The sequence below is a fragment of the Colletotrichum destructivum genome, chromosome 5 (assembly GCF_034447905.1).
Source record: "Colletotrichum destructivum chromosome 5, complete sequence".
NCBI classification, from domain to species: Eukaryota; Fungi; Ascomycota; class Sordariomycetes; order Glomerellales; family Glomerellaceae; genus Colletotrichum; species Colletotrichum destructivum.
In genome coordinates this window covers 1,483,129-1,505,256 of record NC_085900.1, presented here as the reverse complement: position 1 = coordinate 1,505,256, position 22,128 = coordinate 1,483,129, and the positions used below count along the sequence as shown (strand labels likewise).

General features: G+C 55.0%; 8 protein-coding genes across 8 annotated transcripts; 4 read left to right on the top strand and 4 right to left on the bottom strand.

The window, feature by feature from the left end:
- Nucleotides 1–1,201: 1,201 nt before the first annotated feature.
- Nucleotides 1,202–4,104, top strand: CDEST_08048 (uncharacterized protein; the record flags this gene model as incomplete). The annotated part of the gene is made up of 2 exons (XM_062924207.1): nt 1,202–1,324; nt 1,465–4,104. 2 exons carry the CDS (start codon nt 1,202–1,204, stop codon nt 4,102–4,104), a joined length of 2,763 nt encoding a protein of 920 aa, XP_062780258.1.
- A 1,459-nt stretch (nt 4,105–5,563) lies between these two features.
- On the top strand, nt 5,564–6,977 carry CDEST_08047 (Putative short-chain dehydrogenase/reductase SDR, NAD(P)-binding domain superfamily). Its single transcript, XM_062924206.1, has 2 exons — nt 5,564–5,657; nt 5,719–6,977. Exon 2 carries the CDS (start codon nt 5,810–5,812, stop codon nt 6,617–6,619), a length of 810 nt encoding a protein of 269 aa, XP_062780257.1. The 5' UTR covers nt 5,564–5,657; nt 5,719–5,809; the 3' UTR covers nt 6,620–6,977.
- Nucleotides 6,978–7,249: 272 nt separating this feature from the next.
- Nucleotides 7,250–7,492, bottom strand: CDEST_08046 (uncharacterized protein; the record flags this gene model as incomplete). The annotated part of the gene is made up of 1 exon (XM_062924205.1): nt 7,250–7,492. One exon carries the CDS (start codon nt 7,490–7,492, stop codon nt 7,250–7,252), a length of 243 nt encoding a protein of 80 aa, XP_062780256.1.
- A 506-nt stretch (nt 7,493–7,998) lies between these two features.
- Nucleotides 7,999–8,709, bottom strand: CDEST_08045 (uncharacterized protein; the record flags this gene model as incomplete). Its single annotated transcript, XM_062924204.1, has 1 exon — nt 7,999–8,709. The coding sequence occupies one exon, from the start codon at nt 8,707–8,709 to the stop codon at nt 7,999–8,001; it is 711 nt and encodes a 236-aa protein (XP_062780255.1).
- A 2,144-nt stretch (nt 8,710–10,853) lies between these two features.
- On the bottom strand, nt 10,854–14,019 carry CDEST_08044 (uncharacterized protein). Its single transcript, XM_062924203.1, has 3 exons — nt 13,095–14,019; nt 12,938–13,013; nt 10,854–12,880 (listed from the first exon to the last, which is right to left on the bottom strand). Exons 2-3 carry the CDS (start codon nt 12,979–12,981, stop codon nt 11,119–11,121), a joined length of 1,806 nt encoding a protein of 601 aa, XP_062780254.1. The 5' UTR covers nt 12,982–13,013; nt 13,095–14,019; the 3' UTR covers nt 10,854–11,118.
- Nucleotides 14,020–17,022: 3,003 nt separating this feature from the next.
- CDEST_08043 (Putative calcineurin-like phosphoesterase domain, ApaH type, 5'-Nucleotidase/apyrase) lies at nt 17,023–19,112 on the bottom strand. Its single transcript, XM_062924202.1, has one exon. The coding sequence runs from the start codon at nt 18,972–18,974 to the stop codon at nt 17,073–17,075; it is 1,902 nt and encodes a 633-aa protein (XP_062780253.1). The 5' UTR covers nt 18,975–19,112; the 3' UTR covers nt 17,023–17,072.
- Nucleotides 19,113–20,063: 951 nt separating this feature from the next.
- On the top strand, nt 20,064–20,941 carry CDEST_08042 (uncharacterized protein; the record flags this gene model as incomplete). Its single annotated transcript, XM_062924201.1, has 2 exons — nt 20,064–20,072; nt 20,264–20,941. 2 exons carry the CDS (start codon nt 20,064–20,066, stop codon nt 20,939–20,941), a joined length of 687 nt encoding a protein of 228 aa, XP_062780252.1.
- A 4-nt stretch (nt 20,942–20,945) lies between these two features.
- CDEST_08041 (uncharacterized protein) lies at nt 20,946–22,084 on the top strand (the record flags this gene model as incomplete). Its single annotated transcript, XM_062924200.1, has 3 exons — nt 20,946–21,254; nt 21,343–21,752; nt 21,847–22,084. 3 exons carry the CDS (start codon nt 20,946–20,948, stop codon nt 22,082–22,084), a joined length of 957 nt encoding a protein of 318 aa, XP_062780251.1.
- Nucleotides 22,085–22,128: the final 44 nt, after the last annotated feature.

Below are 22,128 nucleotides of genomic sequence, written 5' to 3'. Positions count from 1 at the left end.
GACCGGAAAGGTCATTGCCATGCCTCAATTGTCTTTTTCACCGATCAAGATCGTACGGGGGGTCTCTTGCATTTTCCCCCCCTCCGGGGCGGCAGGGTCTATTGTTTGTCTCATTGCATCTGCGGCAACGGTCTTCGGAATGGGTTACGGTTCAGGCATGCGTCAGCAAGTTTTCTTTTGTCGGCAAAGTCATACCATGGAGCGAAAAGAGGCATATGGAGATGAAGGGAATAGCAAGACAGCGTGTGGATGACGATGGCCCAAAGCTGCATGTGGGACAGCTGCGACTGTCACGAAATACCCAGGCGGAAAATGGGTGGGCATGTGTTCCCGGAGAGAAACGGCAGAAGTCAGCATGACCGCATTATAGGAGCGGAAAAGAACGTCAATGACTAGTGTCAGTGTAAGCAGATAGACGGGAAGCGTTAAAAAGACATGATTTGAAAAACCAACAGGTATGTGTCTCCAAGTCGTAAATGGGAGAGGAGCCGAACCGCAGTGAGAAGATGCTGTCTACTTGTTCCCTAGATACTTAAACAAGGGTTGCGGTCTGTCTTGTCGGGGCAGATATAGAATGATCTTGATAGGTTTGCAGCTTGTGTGGGCTTGGTTTGTTCATGTCTCAAAAGCAGGTTTGCTCAGCTGAGGCCATCGTCAAATGCTTAGTTAGATGCATCCCTACCTACCTACCGAGGTTAGGTAGGGGGTTCCAAGGTCCAAGGGTCGTCTCATGCAAAAGCATGATTACATCATCACCACTTTTTTCCAACCCCGCAATCAGCCTTATCCGAGTGGTCAGCCTCCAATGACACCGAGGTCCTTGCTTGGCGAAAAGGCAATTCCACCTGGCCCGCCCCCCCCCCCCCCCAGGCGTTCTCGTAACTATCCTCCCGTCCTGGATGCAGCTGTTCCAGGCAGAAGCAATCCATCGTCTACAAGTATGAAACGCGGCCTGTCAATCATTCGTTCCGTTGTCGCTATTCGCGTACGCTGCTCTTCGTGTTTACTGACGGGCGCCACTCCCGTTTTGCACCACGTACTCACCCATCCGTATCGACACTGGCGAATCGCTGTATTGTAGCTAGCCTTCCTTTGTTCGTGCTGTTCCCCTTCGTTCGATGACTGATGGAGATGATCGGCCCTGGTGCTCGACTGCTCGGTTCGGACGCTGCCCCTACCTCTCATTTGGCTTACAGCTAGCATGATGGGACGCCAACGCAGCCGTAGTGACGATGTTGCCTCGACGTCGCCCAAGGTCAGACAGTTCAGCAGCGCGCTGCGCAAGATCTCGACCATGACTTCAGTTAAAGACGACAAGCCTTTGGTAGGAGTTTTCATATCGTTTATTATGTATATCACTACTGCAGTCTCCTTCATATCTCCCCGTTCCTCTCTACAACATGTCAATGGGGATGGTGACGGGACCACTTGGACTGGCCAGCAATGCTTACAATTCGAGGACAGAAGTCCGGCGGCGATGTCGAATTTGGGTTTGGCGAGTCATCTGATGCGGTTTCGTCCCGCGACTCCAGCTCCGCAATCGCCTTCAACGACTCGGATATCAACCTTCGGCAGCTTCAACAGCTGACGCAACGAGTGCGATCAACTCTCGCTAGCAAGGACGCCGACGACGCATTCAAGAATTATGCCAAGGCCCGAGACCATGCAACACTTTGCCAGTCCTTGTTCGACATCTCAAAACTTGCACCGGCAGTCAATGGACAAGCGAATAGGGCCGGCCCAGAAGGCAGAGGCGTGTTGCATGAGTCCTCTCTCGACGTACCCCACAGCCCGACGACAACCGATAGTCGATCATCGTTAAGTGGAAGGAGCCTCTCAGAAGTCACGACAGGGCAGAGTTGTGGTCAACGTTCCGGTCCAAGCCACGAGACGTGCCTATCGGCAGTCCGCGACTGGAAGGAATGCATCGAGTCGCTGCTAGAGGCCCTCAAGCTTACTCTCTCAGAGACGTACAAGAGTTATGAGCCCTACGCTACTCCACGTATGGTGGAGTCCCTGTTTCAAAACAAAGAGTTCCGTGCGGCTGCGATTCAACAAATGAGGAAGACCAGCATCGACAAGACTTTCTCGGCAAGCCCCGATTTCTTCCCGCGATACATCATACGGCTCAGGAACTACGATCGCGTCAAGCAAGACCTCGTCGACATGACTCGCATCTTGCAGCTGGCGGAGTCCGGTGTCTCTGACAAAAGACTTGTAAAAGAGTATCATGTCTCACCCCGAGGCGATACCATTCTCGAGTTTGCGAACATTGGAGCCGAGCCCCTACCGGTTCTCAGATTCCGCGTCTCTTCATTCTTGCTTGCGGAAACTTCACCCATCTTTGAGAGAATGTTCGCCAAGCACACCCACATAGAAATGCATGACGATGAGGATGTGACTGATCAGTTGGCACCCCCACCATCACCATATGTATGTGACGACGGGACCGAGGCAAAATTGTACCGCATGCCGCAGCTGGAGAGTGACTCGGGACATGCTCTCACGATTCTCCTTCACGCGGCACACATGCACAATGACAAGGTTCCACGGGAAGTATCCTTCGAACAGCTCGTTGCCATCGCCGACGTCTGCCTGAGATATCGGTGCACCTCGCCGCTTGAGCTGTTTGTCGAGCACAGATGGCTGCCACAATGGATTCACAAAAGCAGCGAAGACATGCCTGAAGGGATGCTTCTGATCAGCTACGCCTTTGGGCTTAGGCAATTGTTCACACGCATGTCGAAAACCATCATTCTCAACCTTGTCGACGAGGAAGAACTGAAGAACAAGCCGTGGCCGCAGAAGATGAAAGATAGAATCTTGGCTGTGAGAGGGGCAAAGATGGCCCAGGTACACGCTTGCTGTGTAAACACGATACAGGAATATCTGTGCCCGTCGTTGGCAGCTTCCGAACAGGATGGTGCACCAAACCTACCGAGCGGGCTCAGTCCGCCGCCGCAAGCCAGGAGCCGCTCACGCAGCCCAAGCCCTTCTCCTACCGTGGTATCGCCTCCCATACAGCCGCCGATGTTCAGCAGCAGACCAAGGTGTCCCAGAGGGAGCCATTGGTGCGATGCGACGAATCTCGGCTGGCTCATGCTCATCTATGGAGAACTGCAACTGCTCCCTACAATCATGAAACCGATGGCGATCAAAGACCGGGCCAATCCCCAGCAAACGCCTCGCAGGAGTCTGGCCCAGCTTGTTGACCTACTACGGACCATCGCCAGCCCACCGCAGGCTCTGCACAGGGGTGGAGTCTGCGACCCGACGCCGCAGTTTCGCACTGCGATCAGCGACATATACAACAGCGTCTCTGGCTTGACGCTGTACGACATCAGCAAGCGTTCGCACGGTTGGGGTCTGTCTAGACACCGGTCTGGCCAGCCGCAGGCCGTTCTGCAAAAGGGACTCAAGAATCCCGGCAATGAGGAGCGGGGTGCGAAGGGTGATTTGACAGACACAATTCGTCTGAGAATCCTGCAGAGTGCTGATAGCGTAGACGATTTGCATACCATGGCGATGATCAACCGAGGCTTTTATAAGACGTTTCAAAAGAACCAGCTGTCGCTCATGCGGGAGTTTGTGAAGGCCAATCGACGGATGACGTTGATGCGGCTGACTTCGACGGGTGCCTCTGCGTTTGACGAGGACAAGGTGCCCAAGGAGCAGGCGGATGCGCTGAAGGCGGCTGTGAGAGCCGCACGGAAGGCCGATGTAGGACTAGACGGTCCCAGGGAGGACGAGAGGCCCGAGGGCTCAGAGACGCAAGCGGAACAAGGCACCGCCGCGACAGGTGCCCTGCTATCGACATGCCTTCTCAAAGGCGCTCCCGCTTCTGATGCTCCGTCGCTGCCGGTGTTAAGCGATGAGGAGGCGCAGCAGACACTCTGGCTGGTGAAACCTTTGCCCCCGCTATGTGATACATCTTTCCAGTCCTCGGCGGCCGAGACCGTGGCAAAGGCGGTGAGGAATAGGGAAAAGCCTCGGGTCAGCGACCCAGCCTTTGTGGAGGAAAAGATGCTGTTGGAGGGCGAGGACAAGCATCTAAGGGAGGAGAGAGACAGGAGGGTCGGGCTCGTGAGAGATGGCGAACACTAAAGTAGTCGGCAGTTCTCTGGGTTTTTGTAGCATCCAGCGTGGCGTTGAGAGATATTGTGACAATCGGGTAGTGAGTGGGTGGGCAGATGAAAGCATTGCTGAGGGTGTTGGGTTTGACGCCTAGAACCTCTTTTTGAACCTGGCACACTAACGTTGGTACCATTGCAGCAAAAAAACAGAAGATCTAACTGGTCAACGATTCGGTTTCTTTTGAAGGTTCACGTCATATTGAAAAACATGAAAACTACCTATCGAGGGATACGAAATGCAATAATCTGTCTGGTGTGGGTCACTCCGATGTGGGTCATAGATCTTACTTAAGTTCCCAAATTGCCGATTCAGGTCGAAGATTGTGGCGGACATAGCTCAGTTGGGAGAGCGTCAGACTGAAGTCAACTTCAATCACTAAATCTGAAGGTCGTGTGTTCAATCCACACTGGCCGCATCTTCAATTTTTGTCTTTTTTCTCTCACTCCACTCACCTACCTACCTCTCAATCAGTCGGCCTGTATCGATCAGTCAGTCATGCTCTTTCAATTACCAACTGGCTGGCTGGCGGTCGGTCCCTTGTCTCTTTGGACTTGTTCGATTCATACTTATTAAAACCCAGCCAAGTTGATTAAATAGTAAGTGGGGTTGGTTGGTTTCTCACTTGTTTCGTCTTTGGCGAGCAAGCCACGAAGGAAGGTCTTGGAAAAACCAGGCTGTCTGTCTGTCTAGCACTCTCCCTAGCTGGGTACAATAAGGATCATGCTGGAGACAGACATCTTAGGATATACCAACGTGCTTAATGTGTTGTGTACCTTGACTGCCATCCTGGAGAGCTGCATCCCCAGCCAACATGTATATTTACTATACACACAAGCATCCAGTCACGATACTCAGCACAATGAACTCGAAGTGCTCCCTCAGTCTCCTTGGGACTGGAGATACGATAGGCTCTCTTCTATATGCCTGCCCCCAAGCACTGCATCTGACTCAATCTGCCTACTTACTTACCTACCTGTCCGATCCGTCCATCCCATCATCCCTAAGGGACCAACCAACACCAAGCTGACAGGCCGGCGGCCCCTGTTTGCTGCACCGCTCGGCGACGTCCTTTTCAACTATGTAAACCTGAGTGAGTCCCTGGGCCTTTGTAATTGCAAGGAATTTGCAGCCGGTGGCTGGTCGAGCTGGTCAGTGGTCGTCCCCAGGACTTTGAACGCCCATACCGAGTACAACCCATTAAACAGAGCACTTACTCTATTTGCGGAGGGATACATGGAGGGTGAAAGAAATACGGCCGACCCTCTCTAGCGGCGAGAGCTCCACGGACAACGTCAACGGCGCGTCGAGGAAGCGTCCAATCGACACGGTGCATTCCCCGCAGAATCAGCCCCGCAACCGCCCCTCCTTGACGACGACGATGCAACAGGGTCAGAGCTCTCTCTATTTAAACTTGTTTGAAGAGATTCGTTAACAACTGTTGATCACCTCGGCATCAGAATCATTGCCCCCTCTCTCTTTCTCACTGGAAGCAAACTTTGCTCACTCGCCATTACTTACACACTGTGAGACTCCCAGCTTGCCCGAAATTACATTCGCTTTATTAAGCTTATATTGAGAGGCTAGGCCAAACTTTAACAGTGTCATCCCGCGCCCCCTCCATTTGTTCCATTCAAACTGTTTTCTTGTTCCGTTGCCAAGCCCGACGCAGTTCACGATGCCCACTACGCTCCCCGGCACAACCGTCATCGTGACCGGCTCCGGCGGCGGCCTCGGCAAGGCCATCGCCGAGGCCTACCTCGCCACGGGCGCCAACGTCGTCATCGCCGACATCGATGAGGCCCGCGTCAACGCCGTCGCCTCGGAGCACCGCGACACCTATGCCGGCCGCCTGCACACTGCTGTCGTCGATGTCACCTCCGAGGCCTCGGTCGAGGCCCTCGTCAGTGGCGCCGTCGAGCGCTTCGGCCGCCTCGACGTCGTCGTCAACAACGCCGGCGTCATGGACCGCTTCGACCCAGCCGGCGACTGCGCCAAGGACACCTGGGACCGCGTCCTCGCTGTCAACCTCACAGGGCCCTTTCTCACCACCAAGTTCGCCGTCAACCAGTTCCTGAACCAGGGCCCTGCCGGCGCCGGCGGCGGGCCCCGCGGCCTCATCATCAACGTCGGCTCCAACGCGAGTTACCGCGGCATGACCTCGGGCGTCGCCTACACGGCCTCCAAGCACGGCGTCGTCGCCCTCACCAAGAACTCGGCGGGCTTTTACGGCGATAAGGGCATCTACTCGGTCGCCCTGCTGGTCGGGCCCATGGACACGACCAACATCATGGACGCCTTCGCCGGGGGCGTCAACCAGCCCGCCATGGAAAAGGTCACGGCCGCCATGCCCGAGTACAAGCGCGGCGAGACGGGGCTGGACCCGGCCGCCGTCGCCAAGTACTGCGTTTTCCTGACGGACAAGGACATTGCGTCGTCAGCCAACGGGAGCTGCGTCGTGCTGAACCGGAACTGGCCATTCGCTTAGTCTGGTTATGGGAGATGCCCCCCCTCCCCTCTTTTTGTTATGTTTATGGGCAGCCGATTCAAAAGTGAGACAGAGGACGAGACGAGGCGTTCATGGGGCAGTGGAATAACAAGAGACGCAAGATAGGATGTCATGTCATGATCAATGTTACGATTGTTTGTATACCAGCACTTGCGTCGGTTGTCTGTTTTCCTGACTGTCAACTTTGAGAGAGTGAGAAAGGAAAAGTGACGCAGGGCCAATTAACAACAGCTTTTGGCCAGACCTAGCGGAATGTAACAGGCCGTGCTTGGCACTCATGATGAGCTTATTGATTGCGTCGACGGAGAATATCAATGTCATTCTTTCATTTTCGCTGCAGAATTCCGTGGCATCCTCATTCATCCCCTTTCTCATGACAAGTCATCATCGAGAACGACTGCGAGACGGGCCATCACGTCCCAAGAACGACGGCGTGTAGTCTCCCAGAAAGCCGCTCACGTACCTAGCAACAGTCCCCAGCACCCCCGGCATCTCGCCATTAGGTTCGCGGTCGTCACCGGTTCTCGGCGGCTCTTCGTACTGACCTTGGCTCTGGCTCTGACTTTGGCGTTGCGGCTGCTGCTGCCGCCGCTGCTGCAGACGGTTGTCTCAATGGCGATGCGTGCCGACCTCTCGCGCGGTGCTGGAGGGGCCAAAGTGGCAAGCCACGCATCGCACGACGTTGTCGTCGAGTTCCACCAGCTTGAGGCCGTCGGGGCAGTAGGGCACGGCGTGCTCGAAGGGGTTGGGGCGGACCCAGGTGCGCTTGTCGCACCAGACGTCCTTGTCCTTGGAGGACACGATGACGCTGCAGTCACAGCAGACGTGACAGTGTCGGTAAACGTAGCACATGCTCCTGGTGGATTTGGGAAAAGGGGGTTGCTGTTCGGGTCAATAGAGCGGCTCCCAGGTCGAAGAAGATACGATACAAGAAGACGCCGATGGAAACTAGTCGGTTGTTTGAGTTGCTATGGCATGACGAAAAACCTGATGTCTTGGAACTCGACGTTTGATTCTTGAAGTAAGAGACGTCCAACAATACAACATCATCATCGAAGAAAGGGATTCTCTCTTCTGCTGAAGTGAATGTCATCTTTGATCTCTTGTGTCTTAGTTGTTCGAGAACGGAGACCTCCGCAACGACCATGGCTGGAGGCGTGGAGTGTATTGAGCCGAATCACTCTGCGTACGTGCCGCATTTGAGGTGTGTTTTGGGTTTTTGTTTTGTTTGTTTTGTTCATAGCTAATGTACCTTACATGGGCTACCAAAGAAAAGCCTCGGAGCGCTCCGAAAAGAGGACCGGCCCCGATTCCGGCCTTCCATTAGACTCGACCACTCGGCCGGGCGACTCGCCCAATTACTGGCCGCATTGGCCCTCGACAACTTTGACGTCGCCATTGACATCGCACTGGCCGTCCGCCTGGCAAGATCCGGCGCCAGTTCCGTCGGTGCAGGCCAAGCCCACGAATTCAGCCGCCGCGTCTGCGTCCCCCTCCTGGTTCCCGTTGTCGTTGTTGTTATTGTTGTCGTTGTTGTTATTGTTGTCGTTGTTGTTATTGTTGTCGTTGTTGTTATTGTTGTCGTTGTTGTTGTTGTTGCTGCCGTTGTTGCCGTTGTTGTTATTGTTGCCGTTGTTGTTCTGATTATTTTGGTTGTCTTGATTGTCCTGATTCTGGTTGTCCTGGTTCTGGTTGTCTTGGTTCTGGCTGTCCTGGTTCTGGTTGTCTTGATTGTCTTGATTGTCCTGATTCTGGTTGTCCTGGTTCTGGTTGTCTTGATTGTCTTGATTGTCCTGATTCTGGTTGTCCTGGTTCTGGTTGTCCTGGTTCTGGTTTTCCTGGTTCTGGTTGTCCTGATTATCTTGGTTGTCCCGGCTCTGATTGTCATTGGCGTTGTTGCCTCCGCCTCCGCTGGCACCGAAGCCGCCGGCACCTCCCTTTCCGCCGCCGAAACCACCAGCACGGCCGACAACGCCGCCGCCGCCTCCACGGCCAGCGCCGCCGAACTGGGGACTTGGGGCTGCCGAGAACGAAATTAAGTCAACATCCAAGTCTGTCTGACGACGCATTAGGGGCTAGTGGGGAGAGCTAACCTGTCAGAGCATTGCCTGTGAGAAGAGCGACGACAAGGAGCGTGATGGTTGTGTAACGCATTCTGGTAGATGGGCGATGAAAAATGTCCTGCAAGTTGGGGAGATGGGGAGGTCTGCGGGACAAAGGTCGACTGAAGAGTATCGTATAAAACACACAAGAATTGACCGAACCGAAGAGTGCACAGCACTTGGAAAGCAGGTTGAAAAAGAAAGTACAGGCCAGATGCAGAGGAATAAGTGATTGACGATGAGCTAGAAGTGATCCGGCTCCTTCAAGAACACCACCATCCTTATTATACCCGCCCACACCTCCTTCATCTATCTCGCTGACTTACCCACAGGTCCCCCTCCATCACCTTTGGGGGGGGGGGGGGGGGGGGGGAGCAGAGTCGCAACCTGATGATGCGCCCATCGACACATCAGACGGCTGGGCGTTCAGCATCCGATCTTGGCTCACATCACCGCATTCATCTTGCAACATCGGAAGTTTAGATGGCATGCTGTTGTCCGGATACCTCAAACGAGGGATGCGCGTCGCGTCGTCCCATTAGATGGATGATCGAGCCCCGACCAAACCGCATGATCGTGGACCGTTGTTCGTACCCGCCGCCCCAGGAGGGCAAAGGAACCAGACAAGCTGCGTCCCGAGCCCGAGGCGATCGGCGTCTGGCGGAAGCAGACCTGTCATGTTCCTGTCTTCACCGACCGCCGGGCGAGGTCGTTTTCACCTACCTAAGCTTCAACTCATGACGAAATCTCTTTTCTGGAGCCGTTAGCTGGGGGCCAGAAGAAGTGCGGCAGGAAATGTTTTGGGAATCTAGTTTGATGTCTCTTGGCTTCGTTGCCTACCTAGCCCTCTCTCGGCGAGTTGGGGACCGGTGCATGGCCGACCGACAGACCGGGAGAACGGAACAAGGCCGACAAAAGAAGCGTCTGTCGGTTGAATCACGACACTCCCTAACCCCCCGCATTTTCTTTTGCCCCCTGTTTCGACGTCTTCTGTGACAGCTGAGCCGCGGTCGATCTGTATGTACATTTACGTGATGTGGGTGCCGCCACGGAGGGGTAATGGGCGGGGTGACGGGGGTTGTTAGAGGTTTTGTAGATCGTGGTATTCGTCTCGCGTTCTCCTACGAGCCAAGATGTCGCAAGAAGGTGATTCTGTTTGACGAGGAGCGAGGGTCTCTCTTCCACCACGGCTGGGCTTTCTGTGACTGATAAAATATCTCATCAGAGCTGGGGGGGGGAGTCGGTCAACCAGTCAAATAGACAGACAGTGAGCAATCGGACACAGAAAACATTCATAAGTAGCCAGCCAGCCCATGAACACCAAGATTTTTTTAGAAAGACAAGGACGATGATAGATAGAGCAAACAAGATGGCAGGCACCCAACCCAGCCAGGTCTTCTTGTTGAATGAACGAAGTCTGAACAAGAAAAGGGGATTGAAGCAAAAAGGCAAAAACGAAGATGCGGCCAGTGTGGATTGAACACACGGCCTTCAGATTTAGTGATTGAAGTTAACTTCAGTCTGACGCTCTCCCAACTGAGCTATGTCCGCCACGATCTTCGAGATGTTCGAAGAAAAGACAAGTTATAACCCTAGAGAATTGGTGGGTAGGTAGGAGGGCGCGAACCCTGGATCCTGGGTCCGAGACGCGGATGTGGGGCCGATCGGCCGCCCGTCCGTCTGGGGGGGAGGGGAGGGGGCATGTTAAAGACGGTAGGTAACATCCGGCGTGCGCAGCGACCTGGATGTAGGCCGGGGCTGACTAACAGCTCTTGAATTTTATATTTCCACTCTACTCGTTCTTTCTTTATGTCGTTTCCCAAAAAAGATTCATTCAATCTTTTGCATGAATGCTTTTGCATATCTAGTTGGGCGACCGAAACCCATTACCTCAGCTGCCTGATTGACATTGTGCAAAACTGCCGTCCCCGATACAAGGCCGTCTTTCCCTTTTTAGCCAAACCCTTCAGCCAAGGGGTTGCACTTGGAAGAGTCGGGATCTAATGTTTCATTTTGTCAGGAGACTTGCTCAACGTCTCCCCCGAGAGGAAACGGTCGCCAGGTAGGTTAACCAGAAACTGGTTGATTACATTATCATTGGATAATTACGACTCGGACTCCAATGTGCATCCATCCACGCCTGCCCTACCTACTCGTCACCCCTCCTCGCCTCCGATGTCAAAAGAGCTACTCCAAAGTCAAATATGGCGTGGTATGTTCGCGCGCCCCCTTTTCCAAAACTGACCAGCCAGGGTGTTCCACAAAAAGCACCCCCCCCCCCCCAATATGTCCGTATCTAGTACAGACACATCTGCCCGAAGTCTAAAGGCGCCTCCCTTTTTTTTGTGTGTTTTTGTGTTCCTTCTTTCGAACCACCTAGATAAAACCCACGCGGAACTCGTCCGCGATTCCCGTCGGCGCCCTCAACCCAAAGTCCGGCCGCCGTCCCTCCCGACCGTCTCGCCCGGGAGTCAGGGGCATCACCAGCCCGGGGCTCATCTGGCCTTCGGACCTCTCACTCGGCGTGTGCGGCCGTTGGCCAGTTCCAAAAGTCGGGCTTGCTAGTGGACTCGGGAGCGGCCAGTTCGCGTCGCTCGAGGGCTCGGGGATCAGGCTGTTTGGGGTCGGCGGCTGGGGCGGCTGCATGCGAGGGGAGATCATGGCGAAATTTCCGTGCTGGACGTCGCGGTCGTCCCAGCCCGGTGGTCGAAACTGCGGGTTCGACGCCTTACGCTGGAGCTCGACCGGCGGCGGGGGCGGACGGCGGTTCGCTGGTGTGATGCCGTAGTTGCGTTCGCCTTCACCCGGCGCCACTCTCCTCGACGTGGGTGGGGGGCCGAGATATCCCTGCGGCGGCGAAGGCCGGTCGTCGCGAGAGCGGCCGTCAGGGTCCTTCCTCTCCCCGCCGTCCGGGCCTAACCTTTCCTTGGAGTCGAAGTAGGAGCGTTCGCGGGCATCCGAGTTCACCCTCTCCCTCGGCTCCAAATTTGTTCTCTCCCGCGCGTCCGAACCCATTCGCTGCCTGGCATTGATCCAATCCTCGGGAGGCCGTGCAGGACTTCGCAACGGCCCGTCGTACGGTACCTGCTGCGGCCTCGGGGGCGGGAGACCGGCGATACGGGGCGGTTGGGGCAGGCTCCTCAATTCCGGAGGACACGGGCGTCGAGTGCTCCTCGGTGGCGGACTCGCGGGGATCGTGGGGCTCTGCTGTTCTGGCTTTGTGAAATCGAGCGCAGCCAGGTCTTGGTGGATATCCATCGAAAAACTCTGTCTCCGAGGGGTGACGATGGTGAGGGTGTCTCGTTTTGCTGCAACGTTCTGGATGATAGGCCGGGGATAGAAGTGCTGCTCCTCATCACTGCAGCGACCTGTCGACGCGGTCGGAGAGGGTAGTGCTGCGGGCCCAGGTCGGTGTGCCTCACGGACGGTAGTGACGGCCGTCTTTGGTCTGAAGTCGGTCCTCAATGGCGGAAGAGAGCCGTTGATAGACTGAGGAGGAGACGGGCAGGACTTTGTCGGTGACAACGGGGCAGGGGTCAGCTTGGCATCTTTGGGTACGTCTGACGGGGTCAGATTGAACTCGAACTGGCCGAGCGGGCTGCGGGGTGCGTTGGCGATGGTGGGAGTGGGAAGGGGGGACAGGCTGTTGGAGGAGTGATAGCCGCTCGGCGCCGGGCTGAGGGAACCGTCGTTTCTCGGGCCGGCGTTGTCGCGAGCGAAGTGGACGTCGAGGGGGTTGACCCAGACCTTTCGGCTGGCCGAGTTAGGGGTACCCGGTCTACTTCCGGGCCTGCTGCCGCCGGTGATGATGGGCGGGCTCGCAAAGTTCTGCAGACTGGCGACGGAACTGTTGTTCCACCGCATGCCCAAATTAGCCTCGGACCCAACAGGGCGGACACCCTTGCCGGCGCCGGGTGCACCAAGGTCGACCAGGGACGACGAGCCGCCATTCAGATACGGAGCGTTAGGCTGACGAAACCCGGCGGCGAAGCTCTTGTTGGACATGGCAGTGCCGGGACGGGAGCCGTTGATGAGGATGGGACGATCCAACTCCTTTCCGAAGAACTGGCCTTCGCCGAGGAGGTTCTGGTCAGTCCGTTTCCATTGAGGCTTTTGCTCCACCGCCTTCTCGGCTTTCCTACGGATGGCCAGTCAGTTGTGTGGCTCGATGCCCGGGGCAGAATTGATGGCGCACTTCTTCTTATCAGCGCCGAGCTTCAGCCCGAAAAAGGACACCATGGTTCCGGGGGGGTCTAAAAGGGTATCAAGAACTGCGCTGGTTAGCTTCACGATACCGCGAAAGCGAGGTGGGGGGGTTGTATTGTGTGTTGTGTTGGATAGGGGCTGCTTACAAGACAAATGAATGGCATAAAAATGAAAATAAAGCTGAGGCTATGAGCTATGCACAGAGAATGTGGGAAGGTCCAGTCCCTGGAAATGGACAACCGCTGGGTAAACAACAATCGAATGAGTTTTGGGCTGGGGGGAAATGAAAGGAAGAAGCAAACGAAACCAGCGGGGGGGTTTCCTGAAGAAGGGAATGAATGGAGCGGCCAACGGCTCCGGTGTCTAACTGGCGGAAGCGTGAAATTGCGACCGAGCAAGAGCAAGAGCAAAAGCAGATCAGGACAGAGGGAGTCGAGGGACGAGGAAGAAGGGCGGCGGTGGTTATTGGCAACGGACCATGTCGCGACTTTTTCCGGGCGACGGTGACGGAGGTTGAAGTGAGAGGGACAAGGGCGACGATCCTTATTCGCGGGCCCAAAGACAGTTTGATCCGTTACAGGCTCAGGGGGGCGGGGGGCACACAGCAACAGGAGCAGCAGCAGCAGCAGCAGTTCGTCGTCCCAATGAGGGAGCTCAGGAAAAGGGACAGGCTGACAAGCTAGTCGCCCAGATCGGCGGACAGGGCAGAAGCTTTGGTGGAGTTCGATGCTGGGTCGAGACAAGGTTGTTGGATGTTCGGGTGGAAAAGCAACGAGTGGTGAAAGCGCGCTCTCTCTCTCTCTCTCTCTCTCTCTCTCTCTGTGCCGAAGGTGAGTGAGGCGAGTCTTGAGATGGGGCGATGGGTTGTTTGTGATAAAGAGCGATGAGACCTGATATCGAACCACCCCTTTGTAGACAGAACCACAAGGAGAGACAGCCGGCCAGCAAGGAGTTGGAGAGAACGAAAGACAACGATTGGGAAGATGGCGGATAAGGTGGTCGAGGATGGACGGGAACAAAAGTCAACCGAGAATCGCCATCGACGGGGCAGGGGGGGGAGGGAGGGGGAGACTTGATACTGGAGAGGGGACCTCGTCCGGAGCAGGCCGAGCTATTGCGACGTCGCCGTTGTCGACAAAAAAGACGAAAAGAGGGGTGGACCGTGGGACTGAGAAGAAGCGTGGGCAAAGTGTGGAGATGAAGAACAGGCCTTCCCTTCTTCTCCCAGGCATTTTGTCCCCCCCCGTCCCCTCTCTTGGGGCTGGTGTTTAATGAAACGGCAGACCACCACCACCACCAGCAGTCCCACCAACGCGTGTGCAAATCTCAGCCTTTACCCCCTTTGACGTAGACTCGCTCTCGGTCGGACAGGGTCTCCACGCGCGCGCACGTCAACAGGTCAAGTGAGGGAGAGAGAGATGATCGAGACGAGGGGAAGGGGAAGGGGGGGGGGGGGGAGGGCAAAGGCCAAAATCTTTCTGTGCTGCCCTTGCGCTGCAAAGGGAGGGGATTCAGGGGAGACTCACGGGAGGAAGACATCCTAGCCTTGAACAACCCCCTGCCATATGTAAGTACTACTACCTACCTTGTGCATGCGAGCCTCGTGACGACTGCTGTGCCGCTGTCAAGGCTGTATCAGTCATGCAGCCGCCATGCCATGTCCCCATTGTAGCCGGTCGATAAGGGACAGGCAAACAAAACATGATAAGAGCATCCCCGGAAAATACCACCTGAACGGGATTCCCGGGATCAAGGGTGTTTGTAAGATCACACGCTACCCTACCTTGTGTACATACCCGCCCAGTTCATCTCTTTTTACATGTTTTTTTTTTTTAAATACTTCTTCAGAGTTCTGCAGTGGTTCTTCACATCCCATGCGAAGGGCTTACGAGACTCATTTAAGCATCCTGCATCCTCGCCGTCTGCAATGCAGCATGTGAAGGGTACATTACTCGGTGCTCACCGGTTCCTGATCGCTTGACACTCACGCATTTGATTTGGGTGCCAAATCGGGCAAGGCAGGCAACCGGGGTGGTTGGTTGGTTGGTTGGTTTTGCCCGTTTGCCTGGTGGAGGTGAAAGGAGGAGGGGGAGGAGAGTGAGAGAGTGAGAATGAGAATGAGAATAAGAGGAAGGAGGGCTGATCAGAAGAAACGCAAAAGGAAGGACTAAAACGCCAACCAACGGTACGTACACACGTACTGCACAAAAAGGGGTTTACATTAATCGGGTACTCTACACATTCAACACCCCTGGCTAATGCTAGCCAATGCTGGCTAATGGGCTGCTGATGGCTGCACTTGCCGAATTCTTTTTTAGCCCGCGGAGCTTCCTCCGCCGGCTGCTTCCTTCCATTAGACCCTTTATGTTTTATTTTATTTTTAATTTTCTTTTACATCTTTTATTTACTCTGTTCATGAAGCCTTTCCGTCCTCCTCCGGATCCAGACCGACCCGCAATCCATCGTCGATAATCAACACATACCGACAACAATATGCCCCCTTTGATGCACACGACCCAAAACCAACTCAGATGAGCAGCAGCAAAAGCCAAATTGGATGTCCTTGTGGAATGGAGTGGAGGGGCAGAGGACGTGGTATCTACATGGATTGCCCGGCATCCGTCGAGAAAATCCTCCGTCGCAGGTGGAGCGGGCTTGACGTCAAAACATGTCCGACCTTCGATTGAGATCTTCGCCTAGTTTTTTGTCTCGTTGTTTTGATTTTTCCTTTCCTTGTGCTATTCGTGTTGTTTCCTGCAGAAGTCCGTGTGCCCACTGCGGCTGGGAGAAGGGGGGTTGGCGGGGAGGAGAAGAACTACAAGAAAAACAAGAAGAAAAACAGATCTTCAACTGTCCTTACGCGGCTGAGCAACCAGCCGCTGTCGACCGCTCTCCCCCCACGCACGCATGCACGCATAGCATACAGAAGTCGTCTTTTCCCCCCATTTCCAGCCCCGATCCGAATCTCCCTTCCAGCCCAATTAACGACAAGTCAAGATACCTGCCAAGGGAGAAGGCGCATGAATAAAGGGCCTCTCTCCCTTGGACCTTTCCTCACCCCTCTCCCTTCCCCACCTGTAATACCGACAGCCTAATCGCCGACCTCGAGTCCCGTAGCCTCCTCAGCTGATAACGCTTTCCGTCAATAGCGCCGTCCGCCGCCGGTGCCACGCCTAAAATCGACCCGGGCTACGGGCCATTGGAGAGCCGCTGGCGCCCGCTCGGGCGTCCGTTCGCTTTTTTTTTTTTTTTTCTTCTTCTCTTCTCTTCACTTTTGAGAAGAGCTCTCGCAAGCAAGTTCCCTACACCAGCCAGCCAGCCAGCCAGCCGCTTTAAACCCCCCCTTCCTCCCCCCTTCCTTTTTTCCCCCCTTCCTTTTCTAGTTATCCACTACAATCTGCGCTTCTGATCCGTCATCGGGCGTGGCTGGCTCATCTCGCGGCCTCTGCCGTGCGCCACGGCGACCCAGGAGATGCCGCCCAAAAGATGAAATAGGAGAGAGGGAAAGGGGAGGGGAGCGGTTTCGCCGCCATGAACCATACTCTGCAGACTGCCGTCGAGAGCATGTGGCGGGAATGGCGCCTGTCCGCGGCGAGCAGAGCCGATACGAGGTCGACTCGGACTTCAGGTGAGCGAGTGACACTGACAGGTCCGTCGACAAAGGTGAACCGAGCCAGTGCCGCGCAGCCGAGAATAAGGAGGAGTGGAGATCCGCTCCTGACGGCAGATCCGGGCTTAGCACCGTTCCGAGCCGCTGCCTGAAAAACCAAAGAGGATGAAGCAGGTGGTTGCGTATTGCGTGGCGCGGTATTTGCAATCTATTGAGTTCGGTTCCTATGTCGCCCATGACATGATGTACCGAATCCGTACCTTTATGCCCATAATTTCCTTGACATAAATGTGTGTCTGGTCTAGTATGCCTTGAGTAGGTGGTATGCGTAACCCGAAAGAGGAAAAGAAAAGGAGAGGAGGAAGACGGATCGTCCACATTAATGCAAAACTCCCATCCCAAAGAAATTCCCCATGTACCCGAGGCTCAAAATGAATCTATCAAGAAAATCGATCGAACGAACCCCCTCCCTGGATCCAAGGAGACAAAAACATTTGCTTTTGCCGGGCCCCGCTCAGCACTCTCCCTTCCAATTCTCCTTGATCCACTCGCCCATCTTGTACGTCAGCGTATCATCCGACCACGCCAGCACGTCCTTCTCGCTGTAGTCGCCGCCGCTGAATTTGAGCGCGACGAGGACCCACTGCAGGATGAAATCTATGAAGACGACGTCCACCTTGTCTGGCTCGCCCTCCTCGGGGAAGCCGATCTCCGTCTGCACGCAGTTGGGCACCTCGTAGAACTTGATGGGCGTGTGCTCCGTGTCGTCGCCGTCAACGCCGATGTCGTCTTTGGTGGTGTATCCGCCGATGAGGTCCGGTTTCTTGGACTTGTCGTCGTCGCCGTCCTCAGCCAAACGGTGTTGGCTAGCCTCTTGGCGGAGCTCGAGGCGGCGCGGCTCGTCCTCCCGTGCCACCTTCGACATCATCACGACGTTGTCCTTGGGGAACATCATTTCGGGTATGTTCATGAAGCGGGTGTCTTGCGCCGCCTCAAAGATCTTGCCGGCCTGGTTGAGCAGCTCAATGACGCGCTTGGCCACGCCGTACGGCACGTCGGGAATGTACTTGAAGGTGCTGGTAAAGGGCGACACGATGTAGGTGCTGTCCTTTGTGAAGGCACCCTTGAAGATGTCGAACCGCAGGCCGCCCGTGTTGACTATGGCCAGGCGCGGCACGTCCTCCCTTTCCTTTTTGTGGATGACGTCCGGGAGGACCTCGGTCTCGAGCCATGTGAAGATGCTATCGTCGCTGGGGTATGGGGCGCGATTCACCCACAGGTCCTTCGGCGCGCAGCCGTACCGGTAGTCGAGATCGAGCGCCTTGCGGGCCTTCTCGATCATCTTGGTGACGTTCTTGCCGTGCTCCGTCGGGAAGGTCGTCTCGTTAAGGCCAGTGTGATGGTAGAGACCGAAGAGGTTGTTGTCAATGTACTTTCGCGTGAAAGAGGCCGATGGAGCAGCCTCGGCGGAGGCCTCATCAGCGGCGGACTTGGCCTTCTTGACGTTGTCGATCGACATCCAACCGATGGTCTCGCCGTACCTCCCGCTGGCAAGCGCAAAGGCGCCCTTGTCGAATGTGAGGGCGTCGCGGACGTGAGCGTGGCCACCGAAGAAGGCAATGGGCGCGAACCATTCCTCCTTGCGGATGGCGGTGAAGATGGCCTTGAACTCGGGCATGCGCAGGCCGACGTGGCCGATGACGACGAAGAGGTCGGGCTTCTCCTCCTGCAGCATCTTCTTGAACCAGTCTTCCTTGATGGTGTCCTCGACCGGCTGCACAACCGTGTTGTTCGCGTTACCCGTGAAGTCGAAGAGGAAGCCGAGGGCGATGATCTCGAGACCTTGATTCTTCGTCTTGAACTTGCGGTACCGCTGCGCCTGAGGCACACGGTCGCCTGTCTTGGGATCGACGTAGTCGAGGTTGCTGGCGATGTAGCTCTCGCGGTAGTTGGGCACCGTGATGTCATGCTCGCGCTGGGCTGCATCGGCCTGGTAGAGCTCGTGGTTGCCGGTGCAGAGGACATCGACGGCCTGCTCGCGGAAAATGTCGTAGGTGAAGAGACCTTTGGGGCTGGAGGAGTCGTAGAGGCCGTTGCCCTCGACGCGGTCGCCCGTGTCGATGACTAGAAGGTCGGCGCCGCGCTCGTCGGCCTTGCGGCGCATATGCTCGGCGAAGGAGACATAGTCGCCCCAATCGGCCGAGTACTGCGGCTCGAGGAGGTGACCGCCGAGCCAGCCGTGGGTATCGGTGGTGTGGAGAAAGTTGAGCTGGCCCCAGGTCAGATCACGCATCGGGGCCGGGATCGGAGACGCGGCGCCGGGCTGTGAGCCGGATGCGAGGGGCAGGCAGAACGCTGCTGCTGCGAGGAGGGAGGATGGCCGCAGCATCGTTGATGATGGTTGGTGTTTCGCCATGATTGTGGCGTTGCGTCTGTGATGTTTGATGATGAGAGGAGCACTTCGCCTCTGGGGGAAGGTTCGGAGTGCACCTGCCGCCGGGCTGTGGGTGGGCGAGTCACGGTCACGGGTGCGTGAGAAAGAGCTTCAGGGAGCTCTGTCCGATGGATGCCCCGGACAACGGGACAACCTGCTACGTCAGCGATGGACCCTCAGGGTACTTGTTATGAGAATACCGTCTCGGTGCCGGGATGCGGAGAAAAAGAGGGGTATCCAACTAACAAATAGTAGATAGCAGCTCCGAGAGGTGAAACTAAGATGGCGCAAGCTGGGGTGCGTGTCCCCTGGACCTGCATTGAGCGAGCTCGGGCCACACAGCAGGAACCCGCCGGCTAAAGTTGGGACCATGGCCACCGGATGGACTCCAATCAGTATCGAGAAGACATGCATAGTACTCTGCATGGCGGGCAACGACAAAAAACACTATCAAAATCCCCATTACACAGACTCTGATCGCTCACCCGGATTCAAAAGGAGCTGTTGAAGAAGGAAATCATTACGGCGTAATTCTTTAGGCGGAAAAGCACTCAAGTCGAGCTTTTCTGCTCACTGATTAGAACCCTACAACGGCTTCTTCATTGTTGCCTCGGTTGATGACCTAGGTTGTTCGTGCTGATTGTCGTCTCGTCTCCACCATATGAGCGACGTAGGTAATAAAAGTTTGCAGATTGAAACTGAGTGGGATTGTGATACACAAGTCGTATGCAAAGTGGACATATTCTCTTGGTTCGAGGCCACCGACACATCGTCCTCGACACGTTTTCATGGCATCACAGGGGTGAGGAACCCTCTGGTTCTTCGATGTAATCCCCACTTACAAAAATAGGGTCACTTTGCATCAGACAAGGAAGAATCAGCATCGCCAGTCAATGTCACAAGCCCAGAAGGATAGCATCAGTTCCCCAGAAGTTAAAGGTCTTCAGAGCTATGGAGAGGGAGGTTCAAGGGATCGGAAAGACCTCGGACCTCCTTAGAGCCGTAGAGCAGGGCCTGAGGGCACCTGTGGCCCCCTGCAGCCCCGCTAGGAGGTCTCGAAGGAGGGCCGAGATGGATTTGGTCACCATATCACACATATCTTTCACTTGACCTCCCTGACACAGAGACACGATGGAGTATCTCGTTCATTTGCAGCCCTCTCAACATAACAAACCAGACTACACAACGACACCAAGACATACAATCAGACTGTGCTGTTCTAATTACACTTCATCAATCAATATGAAGACTGGAAGAATACGCTCTTGCAGTGCTTGGAAGGCATCGGATCCTTCTGCGAAATCGCCTCCTCCTCGCGATACACTACGTTTCCTAATCCGGGGTTGGAAATAGAAGGGCATCCTGCCTTCCCGCTCCCGTTGACTTCTGCCCATGCGCGACTGATGAAGAATGCATGCAGACCGGCCTCATCCGATAGGGAGGCCAACACTCCCGTCGACACCCCAGTGCAGAACATCTGGGAGCTCAATTGCAGACAGTTCAAGTTGCTGAACCCTGGATGGGTCGCCTTTCTCAAGAAAATGGCCACCGAGGCCGCACACAGCCTTGGACTGACGGATGTTGGTCTGAAGCTTCACAAGCTGCTCCTCAACGAAAAAGGTTTTTCATCCCAGAACTACGAAGACATCGAAGAGTCTCCTAGAAAGATCGGCACACTGTTTATCTGTCTGCCATCGGAACACTGGGGTGGAGACGTTCATATCAGTTTCGGCCCCGACAAGCACCGTTTTATCACGGCTCCGACCTCCAAATACGACTTGACCGCGTCGGCGTTGTACTCGGACGTCTCGCATAAGACCAAGGAGATTAAATTGGGCTATCGGTTGGCTCTTACATACAGCATACTCCAGCACGGGTCTGATGAGAAGTCTGCCGCGCTCGTGGGACAGCAAACCCATATGATCAGAAAACATCTACTTATCAATTAGCCACATGAAAGGCTACGATCGGGATGTTTGCAGGGCTCTACACAGTGTTGCATCCGAATGCGGCGTCTATCTGTTTTTCGCACACCTGAGACCTGTCAACTCTGGTCCAGGACGACATAGATATAACGTAGACGAGAGGGATACGCACGCTATTCAGAGAACTATGTATTCTCCTAACGGCAAACCGATTGGCTTTGAGTACACGCAAAAACCCGAAGAAATGTTGGATCTGGAAGGTGACCTCGACAGCGACGACGAAAGGAGTTTCACTGAAGAAGAGGACGTTGAGGATGCCTCCGATTATTACATAACGGTATGTGCCCATGTATCTTGCCGAGCCAAAAGCTTTCGAATTCGCCATGGGTTCAAGCGTATCAAAGCTCATGATTCCTTAATCGCAGGCTGCATTTCTTGTCAAGAAGAAAAGCGTGCATCGTTACATGAGCCACATCAGCCCAAATAGCCCGAGCGGGTACTCGTTTGCAAACACCAATACGGATAACATGGTAGAGATGGTCGTCGATGACACGCGCGACTTCATGAAGAATCAGGATATGGGCGAACACGCGAGACCCCTAATACTCGAAGTTTTGCGAAAGGTTCTCGGCCCCAACGAGAACTCGCGGGTACTCACTCCTGTTGTCGTAAGATGGGCTCTCAAGTTGAAGAACATGAGTCTTTATCAAAGTGCAATGATGGCGGCAGCAAAAAGTGGCGTTGAAGATATTCTTGAGAGCGCAATCAAGACAGCATGTGGCTTCGTCGAGCATCATTTCGGCGACGTCCCAGGGCATATTGATTGGGATAAATGGTGAGACCATCGAGCGTCCAAAGTAGCTCCTGCATCAAACCCACCCACCTCATGCTCATTGTTGATGCTAATTCAATACTGACGACTCGTTTAGGATGGAAAACGTTGCACCTATGAACACTCTTGCAGATGTGCACGTTACCATACAAAACTTTACCTCCGTCTTCAAGAAAGATGCAGTCAGAGACTCATTTGTCAAGTGGGGAGACTCCAAGTTGACTGACAAACTTGACGCCCAAGCCAGCTTTGAGATCAGTGATTGGCCCTTCTTCGTTAAGATCTTGGGGGGAAAGCACTGTAAAAGGGACTGGCTGAAGGCACGGTATGAGTGATATTTCCCTCCGGCTATTGGCGATACACTGTATAGAATACATGA

What these genes read in the sequence shown, in the direction of transcription:
- CDEST_08047 (XM_062924206.1), top strand. Translation starts at nt 5,810, where the DNA reads ATGCCCACTACGCTCCCCGGCACAACCGTCATCGTGACCGGCTCCGGC.
- CDEST_08044 (XM_062924203.1), bottom strand. Translation starts at nt 12,981, where the DNA reads ATGGTGTCCTTTTTCGGGCTGAAGCTCGGCGCTGATAAGAAGAA. An exon ending in CTCGGCGCTGATAAGAAGAA is followed by an intron (nt 12,881 to 12,937) that starts GTGCGCCATCAA and finishes GGCCATCCGTAG; the next exon opens with GAAAGCCGAGAAGGCGGTGG.
- CDEST_08043 (XM_062924202.1), bottom strand. Translation starts at nt 18,974, where the DNA reads ATGGCGAAACACCAACCATCATCAACGATGCTGCGGCCATCCTCCCTC.